The sequence below is a fragment of the Lampetra fluviatilis genome, chromosome 51 (assembly GCF_964198595.1).
Source record: "Lampetra fluviatilis chromosome 51, kcLamFluv1.1, whole genome shotgun sequence".
Lineage (NCBI taxonomy): Eukaryota > Metazoa > Chordata > Hyperoartia > Petromyzontiformes > Petromyzontidae > Lampetra > Lampetra fluviatilis.
The window spans coordinates 2292151-2310774 of record NC_136325.1 but is presented as its reverse complement, the minus strand read 5'-3'; the positions used below and the strand labels follow the sequence as shown (position 1 = coordinate 2310774).

General features: G+C 46.8%; 2 protein-coding genes across 2 annotated transcripts; both read right to left on the bottom strand.

Moving 5' to 3' along the window:
- Positions 1-2: 2 nt before the first annotated feature.
- Positions 3-1300, bottom strand: LOC144948757 (olfactory receptor 1M1-like). The gene is given in 3 exon segments (XM_078878404.1): positions 3-1034; positions 1036-1194; positions 1196-1300. Coding segments are annotated over 3 exon segments (1296 nt in total).
- A 9629-nt stretch (positions 1301-10929) lies between these two features.
- On the bottom strand, positions 10930-11977 carry LOC144948755 (putative olfactory receptor 7A2). The gene has a single exon (XM_078878403.1). The coding sequence runs from the start codon at positions 11975-11977 to the stop codon at positions 10949-10951; it is 1029 nt and encodes a 342-aa protein (XP_078734529.1). The 3' UTR covers positions 10930-10948.
- Positions 11978-18624: the final 6647 nt, after the last annotated feature.

Sequence of the window (18624 nt, the reverse complement as noted above, 5' to 3'; positions counted from 1 at the left end):
ACTCACTTCACGATCGCCCACACTCTGCGAGGCCTCGAGTCGCGAAGGCTACTCGGGAACATTTTCCGAAGCAAAGTCGCCGCCTCCTTCCTGAGCGCTCGGGTTCTGAAGAAGTAAATGCCGACGTTCGCGATCGGGATGAAGAAGGTCGCGAACTGCGAGGCGCAGCGGATGTTCCTCGCGCGTGCGTTCGGCTCGTTCTTCACCAACCTGGGGACGAGAATGGAGACGAAGAGCGTGGTGAAGAAGACCGTGAGCAAGAAGGAGTGCGTGAGCAGCGTGTGCGTCGCCTTCCTCCTGAAGCCGCTCGCCTGCGTCCTCTTGCACTCCAGAAGGATCTTGCAGTACGTGACGCTGATGACGCACAGCGGCAACACGAAGAGCAGCGCGACCATGCCCGAGCTGTACGCTTCTGGGACGCTCGTGTCGTCGGCGGAGAGACGAATGAATCCCATGTAGTCGCAGAAAATGCCCGGCATTTGCCGATCGTTGTCCTTCAGCGTGAGCGGCACGACGAGGATCGTGAGCGGCACGAGCAGCGCCGCCGTGAAGCTCCACGCGGTCACTACGACGAGCAGCGTCCGTCTGGCGGTCACGATGGCGTGGTAGTGCAGCGGGTGGCAGATGGCCACGTAGCGGTCGACGGACATGACGGTGAGCGTGACGCACTCGGTGCAAATGAACACGTTCATACAAAACATCTGCGCGACGCAGGACGCGCGCGACACCTCGTTGTCGCCCGTGAGGAAGATGTGCAGTTGCTTGGGCAAAATGACCGTGCAGCCGATGAGGTCGCCCAAAACGAGGTTGCACATGAACGCGTACATGGGCTTGTGCAGCTCCCTCTGCACGGCCACTGTGCCGAGCACCAGCAGGTTGGACAGCGCCGTGACGACGAAGAGCGGCAGGCACAGGCCGAACGCGAGCAGCTGCACGCCGTACGGAGCTTCGAGTGTTCCGAGGAGGATGAAGGATTTGTTGCCTTCCATGGTCGCCTTCAGCTGTGGGGAGAAAACAGAGGCACGCATTGCACACCCGCGCTCGTCGTAACTGCCCACTCGATTGTGATGTGCGAGACAAGGGCTCACATTTCATTTTTTAAAGAGTATAACCCAACCTCTTATGTGCACTGCACTCAACACAAATGCAAGACGTGCGAACAACCACGTCAGATATATCTCGAGTGAAATTTGGGCAGAGTGAATAAATACAGACATGCATCATCTGCGCACAGCCTGTAATGCACACTGCCTGCCGAGACGGATACAGCAGCCTGTGTTAAATCCAACCGGTTGTGCATTGCATGGCCGGGTCACAAAACAAAATATAAAGATGCCCCCCTATAGCCTTTAATATACTGTTGGGGCAAGTGATGTTAGCGCGCACGGCACAAGAGGTGGTGGGTGGCCAGCACTACGCCTGGCCGCCTGTGTCTCCCTAGTGGCGATGTTTACACACCGCACCAGGCAATCATTTGAGGCTGAGTCGACCTAGGGCAGGCCCAGAAAAGATTCCGATAATCGTCACTGGCGCTTTTGGCCGTAAGCGAGAATCGAACTCGGGTTGCCGAGTTCGAAGCGCAGCGCGCGAACTTGTGCACGACTGTTACAGGTCACACACACACTGGAAATGCTGTTTTGCATGAGTGTATGCACTGGCTCTCCTAGCAATGCAGTGCTCACTGTATTCACTAATTATACGTTTGGTTATGCAGTGTTACTGTACAGAGATGGGTGCATTTTTATTTATAAATGAAAGCTTTATTGGTTGGCGACACGTTAAAATGTTACGTCTCATTTAACACCTTCCAACCCCACTAGATTCCACTTGACTTACATGTGTACTGACACTCATGATGAAAGACTTAACGTTAACGTAGCATTGCATTTGAATGTCCTTCCAAGCACAATCGTAGGTTTGTTTTGTTGAGGTTGTGAGCAAGCTGGCCAGGGCTGGGCGAGAACTTAGAGACTCAGCACCGCCAATACTCAGCCAAGCAACAGAGGACACTTTTCTCAGATTATTTATTGACATCACTAGAACAACACTTGCAACAGATTTAAGAATGCACAATTAAATACTGTATATGCAGTACGTGTAAAATTAAGGATTGAAAATAAAATAAAAAATAAAAATTATTAAACTTAAAATACTCTGCCTCGTATTTTACCAGCAGCATGATTTTACTCGAAGGTTCATCTGGCCTCCATTTGGCTCTCAACGGGCAATATGAAGGTGACTGTGGCACATATATTGACACCTTACCTGGCAGCGAGGGTTCTTCGCTGTGGTGGGTTCTGCGCGGGCTGCATATTTATACACCTCCGAGGATCACGTGGTCACCCCATCTAACGGCTTGCCGCTCATGGAATTCTTAATTGACCCCGCCGCATCAAGGTATGTAATTTCCCCTAACAGCTCCCCCACACCGAACATGCTTTTTGGTGAAGGGCAATTTAATTGCTTCACTCAGACATGTGCTAAGCGTCCCTTGAGGTAGCCGGTTTGCCGTCAGCGCACTCACCCTGAATGCCACCGACTCTGTATACCCGTCACGTAGTGGGGAGCGATGTCGCTGTGGTTAGTGCGCTGCGCCACGAACCCGGCGGGCCCGAGTTCAACTCCCGCCCACGGCCAAAAACAGTGGCGAAATATTCGTGACCGGTCCTGTGTCTCCGCCTGGTCGATTGAGCCTGAAACGAGAACCTGGCGTGGTGTGTAATATCAACACTGCGGAGACAAAGGTGGCTGGGTGTGGTGTTTTCCACCCACACTCTCGCCGTGGCCACGTGGGCTGACGTCCACTCAGAGGACTGTAGTTGCGCAGTCCTGGATAACAGAATGCCACGGTGGCGGGATGTTAACTACCTCGCCTGGCATGAAGGGGGTGGGGGGGGGGAAATGAGGACTAAATAAATACCATGATTTTTGTCCAAGTTTCTGTGGGTGTCTCTCTGCCCTATCGCTAACGATATATTGGGGGTTCTGATCACCCGTGGCACCCACGGTGGCTGTACCCTCGCTGTCTACACTAATCTCCTTGTCTTGACCCCTGTGAGCGGCCGCGGTGGCGAGATGTTAACTACCTCACCTGGTATACATTTACAGAGGATTGTGGGTTTGATCCCGACCCTGACGCCTGTTTATTTGGAGTTTGGATGCCCTTCTCGTGTTAGCGTGGAATTTTTCTGCGGATCCTCCGGTTTGTCCCTCCACATTTGGCTGCTATAAATGTCCACGCGATAACAAGCCACTTCATTGAAATTAAACGACGACGATGAGGAGGAGGAGCACAGATGAGAAAAGCCCTGCTGTACGTGCAGTTAGGTGCAGATGTGGCTGCACCACAAATCGGGGGTGGGGTCCGAGCTGCAGCATACACGTCGCACCCTTTATTTTCCTCCTGGTACACCTGCACGCGCGTGCGTATCAGACAGATTACAGCCCGATTTGGTGTCGGTGGGGATTGTGCCACGGACACCAACACGCCGGTGGAATTCTCGTCAAGCTGTCCCTAGCTTGGAACGCGTTTGTGGAATGGACTCGTGCCCCGGGCCATCCACTATCGCCCCTTTATCGCTGGCACATCTTCGTGGCATGGGATTTTTTCCACTGGGTATTTGCCGATCCGAGCCAGAACCAACCCGTTATACGCTGGCCTCACAAAACATTAAAATCTGGCTCGGGGTCAAGCAGGGCCAAGGGTGGGGCTAACGGCGCTTTCATTTTCATGTGACGTCTGCAGGATGACTCGGCGTCTGCTGTGGGAAGGACAAAAAATACAATAATGATTAATCTGGGGCCTCTTGAGCCGTGCTGCGCTGGCTCGGCACGGTTCTGTGCAGCTCGGTTTCACCGTGGATAAGGGGTAAACGTGAGTTAGGCTCGCACCAGGGGTCGGCAACCAAAATAACAAGAAGATACATTGTTTTTTCGAATTCGGCTAAAATAAACCAACTCAATATTTCAAGAGCCTCCGTAATGCGTTGTGGTGAATACGAGACGGTGGTGGTCCTTAATAAATAACTGTCACGTAGCATAAGTGCTTAAAAAGAGCCGCATGCTGCTCCGCAGCTGCAGGTTTCTGACCCCGGCCCACGGTAAACTGGACTTCCATTGTAAACTGGACTTCCATGGTAAACTGGACTCCCATGGTAAACTGGACTTCCATGGTAAACTGGACTTCCATGGTAAACTGAACTCCCATGGTAAACTGGAATTCCATGGTAAACTGGACTCTCATGGTAAACTGGACTCCCATGGTAAACTGAACTCCCATGGTAAACTGGACTTCCATGGTAAACTGGACTCCCATTGTCAACTGGACTGCCATGGTAAACTGGACCCCCATGGTAAACTGAACTCCCATGATCAGGGGCTGGCAACCAAAATAACAATAATAGCCATATTGTTTTTAGAATTTTGAAAAAAACCCCTCTATTTCAAGAGCCGCACTGCAGTCCTTACAGAGCCACACACCGCTGACCCCTGGGCTAGCAACAAAGGTCGTCATCGCGGAACCTTCCACACAACACCGAAATCCGTTTGGTTACGCGAATTGCACCCCTGATATCCGTGTTACGCCGCCCACACCTCCCAACCTCTGCATTATAAATACGCATCACCACTACCGTGTCAGCCGCTCTGATCATTCCACCCTTGAGAACCCGGACCCTTGAAACAATAAGCGGAGCTCTGAACTATTGAACGATTTTCACCGTTAATTATCACGCTGTAATAAGCCAAAATTCTTTTGTAAATGTTATATTTGTTAGTTTATCGCAAAAAAACCTTGTAAATTATTTTACTGACATGTTTCAGAGAAAAACGACAAGACTGTGTGACAGAAAACAAATATATGATGTCGCTATTGCAGACCATCCGATAGTGGCAGTCGTAAACTAAACTTAAAGTATTTATTTTTTACCAAGTATGGCCCATTGAGCTATATAGCTCTTTTTCAGAAGCGACCTGGCCAATAAAGTGGCTTGTCATGTGGAAATTCATTGCAGTCATATACTCTAAACGCATGTTAATTGTAAATGTAGAGCGAAAAACCGGAAGACCCGGAGAAAAACCCACGCAAACCATGGGGAGAAAATGCAAATTCTACATATAAAGGCATTAGGCTCGGCATCGAACCCACGATCTCCTGTATATCAGGTGAGGTAGTTAACATCTGGCCACCGCGGCCGCTCACATGGGTCAAGATAAAGGGGATTAGTGCAGCCACTCTGGGTGCCACGGGTGTTCGGAGACCCCTAATAGGGTTAGAGATATGGCGGAGAGTCGCCAACAGAAACTTGGACAAAAATCATGTGTTTCTTTTTAAGTCCTAATCCCACCCCCCCCCCTTCAAATGGTACGTAGGATGTTGAACTTCTTTCGCACGATACGCATCCAACCGTGCTATTCGGAGGTGCGTAGCCACACGCATCAAAATGCGGATCATCCCGATGGTGGAAACCTTCAACTGCACAGTAGAAAACCAACAACGGATAGGCTCCGCGTCAGAACACAGTCGTTGCATCAAATGCATATAATTACGACTCTGTAGAACTCCAGTTGTCCATGATGTAATGGAGGGTGAACCTTGCGTATCCCTCATAATCAACGTTTTTGGGTTTAGATCGCGTTATTTATACATGTGGTGTAACCCTCCACCACCCGACACGGCCAATCACCAAAAAAGGTGTCATGTAACCCTCCACCACCCGACACGGCCAATCACCAAAAAAGGTGTCATGTTGACAAAAGACAAATAGTTCACTGCTTTAGCCCACAGGTGTGTTGAAGCGTGAAACCACAACATTTACAATTTTTGAGTATGACGTTTCACTGGTAATTGCATCCAGCATCATCGGGCAATTCGCCAGAATGGTGAGGCTCTGCTCTGGCTCCCGGTCTTAAATAGAGCAGCAGCAGGGTGACGTCATCATTTAACTCATCAACTCATCAGGTGCAACGATTTGAGGGGGGGGGTAATTATATACTAGATTAGTAATCAGGCAGTTGTTACGATGCGAGTTGTAGATTAGTAATCAGTTGTAATGTGTTTTGTTGTAATTATACTACGTTAGTAATCAGTGTTTGTTTCAATGGATTTTGATAACGTTGAAGTGTTGTGTAAAACTAGTTACTACTGGCAAAGACTAATTAGAGAATCCATTGAAATTGAGAGAAACAGAAATAACTTTAATTGCTCAAACAGCTACAGGCTCAGTGCGGGCTGGAAGCGTATTATTAAATAAGATACATTACAATTAATTACAGGGGAAACAAACACTAACTGATTACTAACGTAGCATATTTACAATAAAACACATTACAACTGATTACCAATCTACAACTCGCATCGTAACAACTGCCTAATTACTAATCTAGTATATAATTACAAAACCCCCCCCTCCGCCTCAAATCGTTGCACCTGATGAGTTGATGAGTTAATTATAACGTCACCCTGCTGCTGCTCTATTAAAGACCGGGAGCCAGAGCAGAGCCTCACCATTCTGGCGAATTGCCCGATGATGCTGGATGCAATTACCAGCGAAACGTCGTACTTAAAAATTGTAATTGTTGTGGTTTCACGCTTCAACACACCAGTAGTCTAAAGCAGTGAACTATTTGTCTTTTGTCAACGTGACACTTTTTTGCTGATTGGCCGTGTCGGGTGGTGGAGGGTTACGACACATTTATAAATAACGCGATCTAAACCCAAAAACGTTGATTATGAATAATTTTGGTCGCGAAAGCCTATGTGTTAAACTCGCGTATCCCGTCTGTTGTCGAAACCAAAAAGCACCGGGAAACAACAACAACAACCGCCATTCTCCGCTAAGTGACTGACGCCACCACGGCGCTTGTGCCAGGCTACGTACACGTTGAGGCTACGTGAAGTGTCGAACGCCCGCTGGCAGGAGGTCACGGGGCAGACCCAGGTGCCATGGGTTGACCCACTGAAATGACTGGCCGATGCACCCCCTGCTGTGTCAACATGCTGTGTTTTATCCACCCGGCGCTCCACTCATTGGGGAAACAGACGCCTCCTAGGACGGCCCCAACTCCACACGATTGTGAGCATTACACAAACAACATGACGCTCCTTTCCGTTCGGTTCACCTGTGCGTGTTGTACTCACGCTTTGGAGACGAATATTTAACGCAAGCGCTTGGGGGGTGGGGTTGGGGGGAGTCATCAGTGAAAGAAAACGTGAAAGAATGCTTCAGAATCGGAATCTTTATTTCGACTGGAGGAGGAGGAATCCGAAGAGCTATGGAGCTCTTTTTCACAGATGTCCAGTATGGGGCACAGCGTCAGCGAGTAACAAGGACAAAAATCGAACAAACCAAAAAATATATACGAGTGCAACATAGAGAAACAGGTAAGCAAGTCACAAAATATAAATGAACACGAAGTAAATTAATTATGTAAGCTTGGGCAAGGCAGCAAAAACAACAAGAAAACAGTGCCAGACCACAGCAAGATAACACGCAGTAGTATTGTTTAATTTGGGTCTTTCGGTGAAGTCACGTAGATAGGTTCAAATAAAATAATGAACCTATCTACGTGATTTACATCATGAGTCTTCTTTTCCAGTAGAAAATGATAATAATGGGTATTTACCCTTTTATCTGGCAACAAAACTGAAACCTTTTTAAACGAGGAATCATGTTTGCATTACCCACAATACTTGCAAACATGTTCCTTGTATAAAGGTGCCAGTTTTGTACCAGTTAAAAGGGTAAAAACCTATTACTATATTTTGCCACTGGTAAAGGAGGTCTCATAGTGTAAATGCTTACCCCGAGCTCTCAATACTCTGATAGTGTGCTGTTTTTTTAGTTGTACGCCTTTTGGCGTCATCTGGTCCAACACCAATGGAGACTAGGCTCTAAGAAAAGCTGTCTCGGGTGTGGACCAATCAACTTCAAGGACAGTGCATTCATTATCATTATCAGAGTTGTTTATATTTGTTTTCATTTTGACTGCTTGTGTTGTGGTTATTGCAAACATGATCCCTTGTATAAAGGTGTCAGTTTTGTACCAGTTGAAAGGATAAAAACCTATTACTATATTTTTCAGTATGCAAACAAATGCAAACATGATTCCTTGTAAATGCTTACCACGAGCCTTCATTACTCTGATAGTGCGTTGTCTTTGAGTTGTGCGCCTTATGGCGTCTTCTGGTCGAACACCATATGAGACTAGGCTCTAAGGAAAGCTGTCTCTGGTGTGGACCAATCAATTTCAAGGACAATGCATACATTATCAGAGTGTGTTTTTTGTTTGCATTTTGACTGCGGGTATTGTGGTTAATGCAAACATGATTCCTTGTAAAAAAAGATTTCAGTTTTGTCGCCAGAAAAAAAGGGTAAAACAACCTATAATTACTATCTACGTGACTTTACCGAAAGACCCAAATAATATGCAGTCGTAGTCTCTCAATAAAATTGCAAATTAACATTGAACTATCGATACACAAGGTAAGGGTCAAAGTTACAAATGACATTTGCAAATGTGCCGACATCCAGCACTAATCATGTGCTTCAGAATATTTTTTAAAGAAAGATGTACGATGTTAAGGGAGGAAAGAGGGATGTTACAGAAACGTTGGTGCTGCAACGGCAAAAGCTTCGGCACCGATTCCAGTTCTTGCTCCGGGCGATATTTCAAAGTCAATTAGATGGACGCCTTAGGTTTCTTGGGCGTGACGATGGCGATAATGAATAAGCTAAGCGGAGGGCAGATTTGCCGAAACGGATTTAATGGATGAACATGGCCCGCTGTAGGTGTCTTCTTGCGTCAAGTGATGCGAGATTTGGATTTCAAGTCGAGGTCACAGCGCTTACGTCAATCTCATCAACCGTGGGCACACACGCCAGGTCTCCGTACAAGCAACAGTCGCACAGCATGTGTCATATCATGTCACGGGGGTCCTCACCTTTTGCCATGGATCCTCTATTGAAATGTAGACATGGTGGGGGTAGTGGTGGTGTAGCGGTACGAACCTGGCCACTACAGTTCGATTCCCGCTCAGAGCCAACGCCAGTGACGATTATCTGAACCGGTCCTGAACCTCCCCTAGATCGACTCAGCCTAAAATTAGTACCTGGTGCGATGCGTAAACATCGCCACTGGGAAGTCAAAGGCGGCCGGGCGTGGTGCTGGCCACCCACCCCCTCGTGTGCCGTTCCGGAATTCAAAGTTGCACGCTAACATCACTTGCCCCAACAGTCTGTTACAGGCTATACGGGGAATCTTTGTCTTTGGTGGGTGTGTTGGACGCCTGTTCATGGGGATGTAGGTGGGGGTGTTGGTGGGGCTGTTGGTGCGGGTGTTGGTGGGAGTATTGGTGGGGGCGTTGGTGGGGCTGTTGGTTGTGGTGTTGGGCGTCCGTTTTCAAAATAATTGCTCAGTCATCTCGCATGTGTGTGAGACAGCGTCTCTTGCTCTTATCTAAACTTAATTTATGAAGCGCCTTATTCAAGGCGCTTTGCAAATAATTGACAACGGCACAACAACGCGTGTGTGAATGTAATGGTGGAGATGAGGTGAATTAAATACAGGGTGTTCTAAAGAGATGAACCCAATTTCAAAGCAGTATATTTCACGATGGCAACATGTTACAATTACACAAAAAGTTACAAACGGTTTAATGAGTTATCAAGTTTCACTAACCATTTTATGTTCTATGTGCCCTCCACCTGCTGTACGGACAACATCGAGACAATAGTTGAATTGTCCCAAACACCTCTCAAAGTGTCTTCTTCCACTGAAGTCACCGCTGCCGTTATTCTGTTTTTGAGGTCTTCCAGATTAGTCGCTAATGGTGGCACAAAAACACGGTCTTTGACGTATCCCCACAAGAAAAAGTCTCAGAGTGTGATGTCTGGGGATCTTGGGGGCCAAGAGTGTAGCGCCAAGTCTTGGGGTCCCGTGCGACCTATTCAGCGTTGAGGCAGTGTGTCTTGCGAATGACTGAGGCTAGGGGCTGTTTGTGAACTGGGAGAGGCATCTAGCGGTAATCATTTGAAACTCTACGCCACGCCCTTTCAAGTGGTAAGAGTTTCATTCATGGGCGGTTCGTGGTTGCAGAGATATAGTGATTTCAAATCGGGTCCATCTTTTTAAACACCCTGTAGATGAGAGAGGAAGCAATGGGGGCGAATCTTTGATGATGCGTGAATTCTGTGAAAGCGAAATTGATGACAGCAAATGACGCGGAATTGAATGAATGGGGAATGAGTGATAGCCATATAATGAGAATATGAAGAGGAAACAGCAACGGTGGTGGTGGTCATGCGGGGTGTGGGGGGGTGGGGAGATTAAGGGAGAGGGGTCGTGTGGTGAGCGGGAGAACAATAAGTGAGTTTGGAATGAGAAGCGGAAACGAGCGAGCGAAGGTGACCGCTTGATGTGGAGTGGGAAGTTTGTTCCCCTCGACATCGTAGCTCTTGCTACGATGCCGCTCTCCAAGGTACCTGCATCTTCCTCATACCTGCCCGTGCCTGTAACAGTCATACAGAGTGAACGGACAGGCAAACTAAACGGGGGGAGTGGGGGGTGCGGAGTGGCAGGATGCCGTCACGCCTAGAAGAGATAATGATGCACGACGGTCGGGACCCTTCACCTACCTTTAAGCGCCCTCTCAAAATATATATTTTTATTCTTTTACTTTTAACTGAGCGGATCTCCGAGAGGTGGTGGGGTGGCTTAGGGAGGCCAATCATCCAGTAGTGGATTGACCAAGGCTGATGACAATGAAAGTTAACTAATCCTTAAGTATAGTATAATCTGGGGGTAATGGGACACTATTGTGGACACCATGTAGCTTATATACGTCTCAGTTAAGGGTCTACTATAATATAATTTTAACATCGGCAAAGCCACAGCTACTATCCGTGTGAGATTGTGCTGTGTATGCGTTGGTGATGTGGACCGCCTCGCATTATAGAACAATCTCCCCGTGCGGAGATTGTTTACCGGGCGATATGTTGCACACCTTGTGCGACCTCGAACGACCGACTCCTCTGGGATTAATCTGCTTAAAGCATTTCACCATCTCTTTCCTTATCTTATTGTTCCTGATGAGGTAAATGCTGACGTTAGCGATGGGGATGATGAAGGCAATCAACTGAACACCGCAGCGCAGGTTTTTGATCTGCGAGTATTGATAGTCCTTGGTCAGACGTGACACCATCGTTGATACGAAACACGCGACGAAAAACATCGCGAGCATCAGGAAGTGGGTGAGCAGCGTGTGCACGGCCTTTCTCTTGAATTCGTTCTGCCCTGTCCGCTTGCACGCACGAATGATTCTAAAATACGTGTAGGCGATAACACACAGCGGCAAAGCGATGAACACAACCAATGTGCTCGATCCGAATATTTCCTGAACCTTCGTGTCGCTGGCAGACAGGCGAATGTATCCCGAAAAATCGCATACAATGCCCTGTATCTCCCTATCGGTGGCTCGCAGTTCCAACCGAGAGACGAGGAGGGTTTGCGGTATGACGATGGCCACTGTGATGAGCCAAGTCGTCACCACGGCGAGCAATGCCCGTCTGCGCGTCACGACGGCGTGGTAGCGCAGCGGGTGACAGATGGCCACATAGCGGTCCACGGACATGGCGGCCAGCGTGAGGCTCTCCAAATCGACAAACACGTTGATCCAAAACATCTGCGCGATGCAGGACGCGCGCGAAATCCGCAGGTCGCCCGTCAGAAAAACGTACAGCTGCTGGGGGAAACTCACCGCGCCGCCCACGACGTCGGCCACTAACAGGTTGCACATGAACACGTACATGGGCACGTGGAGCTGCGTGCGTGCCGCCACGATCGCGAGCACCAGCAGGTTCGCCGTCACGGTCACGACAAGCAGCAGCAGGGTGAGGCTGAACGCGAACATCCGCACGCCATCGGAAGCCTCGAATGTTCCGAGCATTATGAACGAGTCGTCGAGTTCCATCGCCGTCATCGAACGTGAAGCGCTATAAATAAATGAAAAATAAAGAGAGTAGCACTCATTCTTGGTTGATTTTTTTCTCCTCAGGTCAGATCGCGTAACTAAAACTTCATGTCGTAAACCCTCCACCACCCGGCACAGCCAGTTAGTCATGTGGTCACGTGATGAACACACGTGCCAGTTAATTCCTGCTTCGACACGCATTCAACAGCTGGGTACGACGTGCTGATGGTAGTTACTGTCATTATCATAGGCCAGTTGACAGAAATCTGATGTTCTGCCTGATGAAGCTGGTTGTAACCACCAACGAGCGAATTGTCATACCCAGTTAACTGCATTTGTGTTCATTGTTGTAGATCATGGCGTGTCCACCAATTGCAAAATACCATGGCACAATGTTCGCGATGCACCCAAGAACAAGTACACCAACAGTGTTGTGGTTTAATTGTTGAGCGTAGGAAAGTTGCAGTAGTCCATACGGGTGTGGATAATTGAATGGATGAGGAGTTTTGCAGCAGAGGTGGAAATAAGGGGGACGGATGTTGCGAATGTTGAACAAATTAAACCGCCAATGTGATCGGTGAGGGAGAGGGAAGAGTCAAAGCAAACAACAAGGTTGCGGGTTGAGGAAATAGAAAAAGGAGGGAAAGAGATGGTTAGACAGGGAGGGGAACGAGAGGCAGGGAAAAATATAATTTGGGTTTTGGAAGGGTTAATGGACAGAAAGTGACGTGACATCCAAGATTAGATGGAGACCAGGCAGGATGAGACACGGAGACGAGATCGCGGGAAATAAAGGAAAGGGGAAGAAAATGTCGATGTCATTTGCGAATACATTATGGGGAAAGTTCAGCGACGGAAAGAGAGACGCAAGCGGTGAGCAATAAAGAGATAAATATGGGGACTGACCCTTGGGGAACACCAACAGTGAAGGGGGCTGGGGGAGAGTGGCAATGATTGAATGAGACCGCGGAGGTGCGCAAAGAGAGATCAAACTTTAGCCAGGAAAGTGGCGCGTCGGAAATGCCAAGAGAAGAGCGAGTAGAGAGAAGAGGAGGATGGGCAACCGTGTCAGAAGCTGAGGACAGATCGCGGAGTATCGGAATGGAAGAGAAACCAGCACGAGCAGAGTTAGCCGAATGATTCTGAACCGAAAGAACCGTTTCGGTTGAATGAGAGGGACGAAACCCAGATTGGAATTGGGGTTAGAGAGAGTTAGAAGATCCGTAGTGGTTAAAACGAGAGTGTACCAGGCATTCGAAGAGTTTGGATAAATAGGGGAAAAGGGAAATGGGGCGGTATTTGGCAGGAGAAGAGGTATCAAGAGAGAATTTCTTGAGGAGTGGTACAATAATGAGGGAAATAGATGGCAGGAAAGACACCAGAGGAGAGGGAAGAATTGAATAGGGACACTGGGTAGGGGAGAATTAAGGAAAAGAGTCGGGGTAAAAGGGAAGAAGGAATGGAATCAAGGGAAGAGGAAGTGGGATGGGACTTAGATATGATATTAGAAAGTTCAGTTCCTTTATTCCGTGAAACATTCTGGCTTACCATGAATTCCGGATTATCATGAATTCTGGGTCTGAGCTGTTTTGACTGTGCACAATTAATACAATTGTATTTTCAGAACGCATTCTTCCCACATTTGTCTCTTCACGTTAAAACCGATTTTATCTAGGATTTTATGAAGCGCTTTCGTCAAAGCGCTTCACAATAATTTAAAACGATGCATTAGTTATTGCCTGATGGGGGAAAGGGAAAGGATGTGAGTGTTGGGGAGGGGAAGGGATGACAAGGGAGGATGATGATCGGGAAAGGGAGGGCTGGCGAGGTAAGGAGAGGGAAGGGAGAGGATGGTTTAGGTTTTCAAGGACGAGGACACGACGTAGTAGAGGGATACGCTATGGAAAAAAGATGAGTCTTAAGGGAGGAACGACAACTGGCGAGTGAAGTTGCCTTTTTGATGTGAAGCGGCAGTTTATTCCAACAGAGGGGAGCCAGGAGGGAAAAAATTTAGCCGTAAAAACAAAGTTTTTCACTATAAATCCTTTATATGCGTGGCGGCTAGAGTCCTCTCGTCCTCTGGCTTGAGATGGCTGCCACCTATCGGTCAAATGATTGCCTGCCACCATTACGTAATTGGTAATTAAATATAAAAACAAAATTCCCTAAAAAGTGTAAAGTTATGGAAAAAAATGTTCATGAAAATAAATTGTCACGCACAACGAGTCTGTGTGCAAAATGTCAGCTCGATTGGATCACGGGAAGTGGGTTAAAAATCGACCGAAAGATTTGCACGGTCGTAAGCGCGCAAGCAAGCAAGTGAACTTAATATAAAGGATTTTAAAAGAGCAGAAAGTGACTGAGCACAGGGAGGGGTGGGGAGGGGCGTAGTGAGGATATATTAGAGATTGTGAATGCAGGGGCCGAAATTGGGTATAATAAGAAATAGAGACGCGAGATAGGGTGGGGCAGAACCATGGAGGGATTTGTAATCTAGAAGTCCTCTCTTTGTTACGAGCAAGCGGCTGCCCTGCCTCCTGGGAGAGCATCAGAGCAGGATTGGTCAGTGAGCTGTGCATTTATTTTTAATCATTTATGTGGACAGATAAAAAATAAAATGTTTTACTAACATTCTCCACAACGATGGTTAATTATTATGACTATTACTTTTATGCGCGACGTATTATATAGTTTAGTGTCGAATTTGGTCCCATTTCTTACATGAAGGGTATTTTTACTTAAACAACATTGGGCATCTCACCAGCATTGATCCAAGCAAGCGTGACTGCTGATGAGGCACTGAATGTCGAAACCGGTCCGGCGTTTTCTGGAAATGAACCAATACTGCTGATAATATGCACCCCTCAGAAGACCTTCGGATTGATGTGATGTGTGAAATGCACGTTTATAATGTATTGAAGTTTCGTCAATTCATGTTTTGCCTTTCCACGTGGAGAAAAATCATGACAAACATGTCAAGAATATAGACAATGAACATGGAGTAATTTAAACACAGATCAATATAATTGGCAATAAAAAACCGACTCATTACTTTCCAGTAAAATCGTCACAGCCCACGTATAAAAAATAACGATAGCCCTGTGAGCGTTGGGACTCCATCACACACGCTCACAGGCAGCGTTTTTTCAAGTTTTTCAGCTCTGTCTAAGAATAGCCCGTCACAAAAACCCCGTTCCACTGGAGATGCTTTGCTAGGGTCGCGAGTGCTCACATCAGCAATGACATATACGTGCACACTGCTTATTACAATAGCCAATATGCTTTATTTTACATATAAAACTCACGATATCAACGTGTTCCATTCCGTACACATTGTAGATCGTGAACGTGGTTTATATATGCGTGTGTGTAAATAGTACGTGTTCGGTTATTTGAATTTAACACTATCTGTAAATTATTATTTAGAAAACAACGTAAAAATGTGGACGCGCATGCAGGCTGCAGACTAAATATACGCTTGTCAGCACACATTTACGTATTTTACCTCGATGATCTCTTCAATGAGCATAAACCATCACGAACAAAGACGGTGTAGACACTGAACGGGATTATACCTTGGTTGCACGACGGTGATTGACATGTCGGAATCTTACCTTGCAACCTGGTTTCTGCACAGCAATGTTCTCTGCTTTTAACCAGCTGCATATTTATATACCTTCTGAGCATCACGTGGTCAACTCATCCAGTGGCTAGCTGGGTCATGCAATTTCTAATTAACGCTCTTACGTCAAAAATTGTATTACTTAACTCCCTCGTGTGAAACGCGTCTTGATAGCCATGCACAGTTTAATTGGTTCCCCAATCTTCTGTGATTCCCCGAAGGTGGTAGGGGGGGATGTGGTGTGAGGGGAGGGGGTAGTGGGGTGTGGACACTGCCATTGCGACTGGGCCACTGTGGAAGCTGAGCTCTGAATTCTAAGCACCTCGTCTGTCACTTTACTTTGCTGTACGGTGGTCCAGGTGCAACCTTGCAAATGGGGCGCCCGCGGTGGCGAGATGTTACCTCCCTCGCCTGGTATACACGAGGTCGTGGCTTCGATCCAGACCATTTCGCCTGTATATTTGGAGTTTGCATGTCTCTCTCTTCCTGTGTTTGCGTAGATGTTGTTATCCGGGTCCTTCAGTTTGTCCCTCCGCATTTAGAAACGTGCTTTTTGATTATGTTGCTCGAAATTCCACACGATAAGCCACTTCGTTGAGCTATCATTTGTGGTCAGGTCGTTTCTGTAGAAGAGCTATACAGCTCAGTGGGGCTTACACTGTAAAATAAAATAAAAAATAGTTTTAGTTTAACAGCATTTGTTAAATTAAACAGCGACGATAACGAGGAGCACAGATGAGAGAAACCCCGCTGCACATGCAGGATATGCAGAGGGAGCTGCACCACAAGTCGGGAGTGGGGTCCCTGCTGCAGCACACACGTAGCCCCCTTTATTTTCCTCATGGCACACCTTTAAACTGCGATCGATGAATTCAAATGAAGGGGGCTCACTCCGCCACTGGTCTGCTGTGTGCTTACAAGTACAGGTAAAGGGTGCGGCCTTGAAATGTCTTAGTCACGTCACTACAGGTGGAAAGGCCTCTACTAAAGAGAACCGCTTTGGGTGGCATTCAGCCTTGCACTTCCACACTGCGCCTGACATCTTCTTGGTTCTTTCGGTAAAGTCACGTAGAAGGGAAGTAATAAAATAATAAAAATCAAACGTAATAAAATAATTCTCACGATGTTTCGGCCACAACGCAAGCAGCCGTCCTCAGGTGAAGACCAGGTCTGTCGGGGAGACAGCGTCTGAATGAAACACCACCACGCTTGGAGCGTATATTTAAGCTGGGTTGGAAGGTGGGAAGGGCGCCTTGACAAAATAATTTGCATATGAAGAGGAATTTGGCATATTTATGGGAAATGCAGGATTGTGATTAGTACTACTTGTTAAATGCGTAGGAGGTGGGCGGGGGGGTTTCAAAGTGATATTATGCCCGTGCATTATGTAGGATTAGCAGCATCAAAGGGAGGGGATAGGGGTAGCATTAATAAAGGGAAGGAATGTTAATAGTATGTAGCTGCAGTAACTAAACAACCACGTAAAAAAAAAACTAAAGTATAAACTACATAGTATCATCAGTATACTAAATATACTCTCCAATAAGCTGAGCTACTAACAGTAAGTAATACATTACAATTCTATGTCGCATAAAATATAATATGCTTGCAGCTAAACTTTTTTCCCTTACATCACACGGGTCTATCCCGTACTATATGCTGCCATAAGCATCCGTATGGGTGGCTTTCCTGTAGACAGAGTGACTCATTGAACCATCAGGTCTCCTTTTAATTAGGACATCCAAAAAGGTAGCTTGCCATCTTTTTCGACTTCCATGGTGAATCTGATGGCTGGGTGTATGGAATTGATGTGGTCGAGGAATTGGTCTAGAGCAGGCCGGCCATGTGGCCAGATGACAAAAGTGTCATCTACGTACCTCTTCCATAAGGTCGGGCGTAGAGTGGCAGTCTGGATGGCGTCAGTCTCAAATTTCTCCATGAACACGTTGGCTACAACCGGAGATAGGGGGGAGCCCAATGGGGTGCCCTCAGTTTGTTTGTAAAAAGTTCCATTCCAGGTGAAGTATGTATTGGTTAAGCAGTGTCTCACCATGGGGGTACCCCAGTATTCAGTCCTTGATGAACCAAGTCTTCAATGATTGCGATGGTGTCAGGTACATGAACTTTTGTGAATAAGGAAACCACATCAAAACTGACAAGCAGGTCGTCTGGGGACAGGGAAATTCCCTTGATTGTCGATACCAGGTCCGTAGAGTTTAGTACCGCAGGTGGTTTTTCCATTGAAAGGCCGCAGGATTTCAAACAAAAAACGAGCCAGTTTATAGGTGGGGGAGTTGATAGTAGAGACAATGGGATGAAGAGGCGTATCTTCTTTATGTATCTTTGGAAGGCCATATTATCTTGGTGGCCTGGCTGCAGAAGGTTTCAACGAGAACTGTTTGGTTTGATCAATTAATGCGGTTGAATCGGAAATAATTTTGTTGGTTTTAATGACGAGGCTGTTGGTGGGTTCTCTTTTTATTTTTGTATAGCTGCCATCGTTGAGTAGTTCTTGAATTTTGTTGTTGTATTCTATTTTGTCCATGATGACAGTGGCATTACCTTTGTCGGCTGAGAGGATGACAATGTCATTCCTCTTTTTTAATTGAGCTAATTCAAAATGCTCATCTTTGCTGATGTTACTAGCTGGCATCTTAGCGTTTTTGAGGGTTGCAGCGATTTCAGATCTTTCTACGTCTGCAGCGATGTGATCCAGGCCCTTGAGAGCCACATATACTCGGACAATGATAGCATTAACTGGTATGTGTCTAGGTGTGACTTCAAAGTTTAGTCCTTTAGCTAACACGGATTTCAGACCATCAGAAATAGAACTGTTACTGCGATTAATTACGACTTTGTTAACGTCGAGCTTTTCAGTGTGTGGGTCCGGTCTCTTATTTGAGAGGCAGTTGAATTTGGAAATCAAGTTGTCCTTACATTTGGTCGACATAGCGGCAGCTGAAGAGGCAGTCATATTGTCTACATGTTCCCAATCCGATGTGGACATTGTTGCAGTCAAAGATAAGTGTGATTT

Excerpts from the sequence above, each read along its gene's own strand:
- LOC144948755 (XM_078878403.1), bottom strand. The coding sequence starts at position 11,977 with ATGACGGCGATGGAACTCGACGACTCGTTCATAATGCTCGGAACATTC.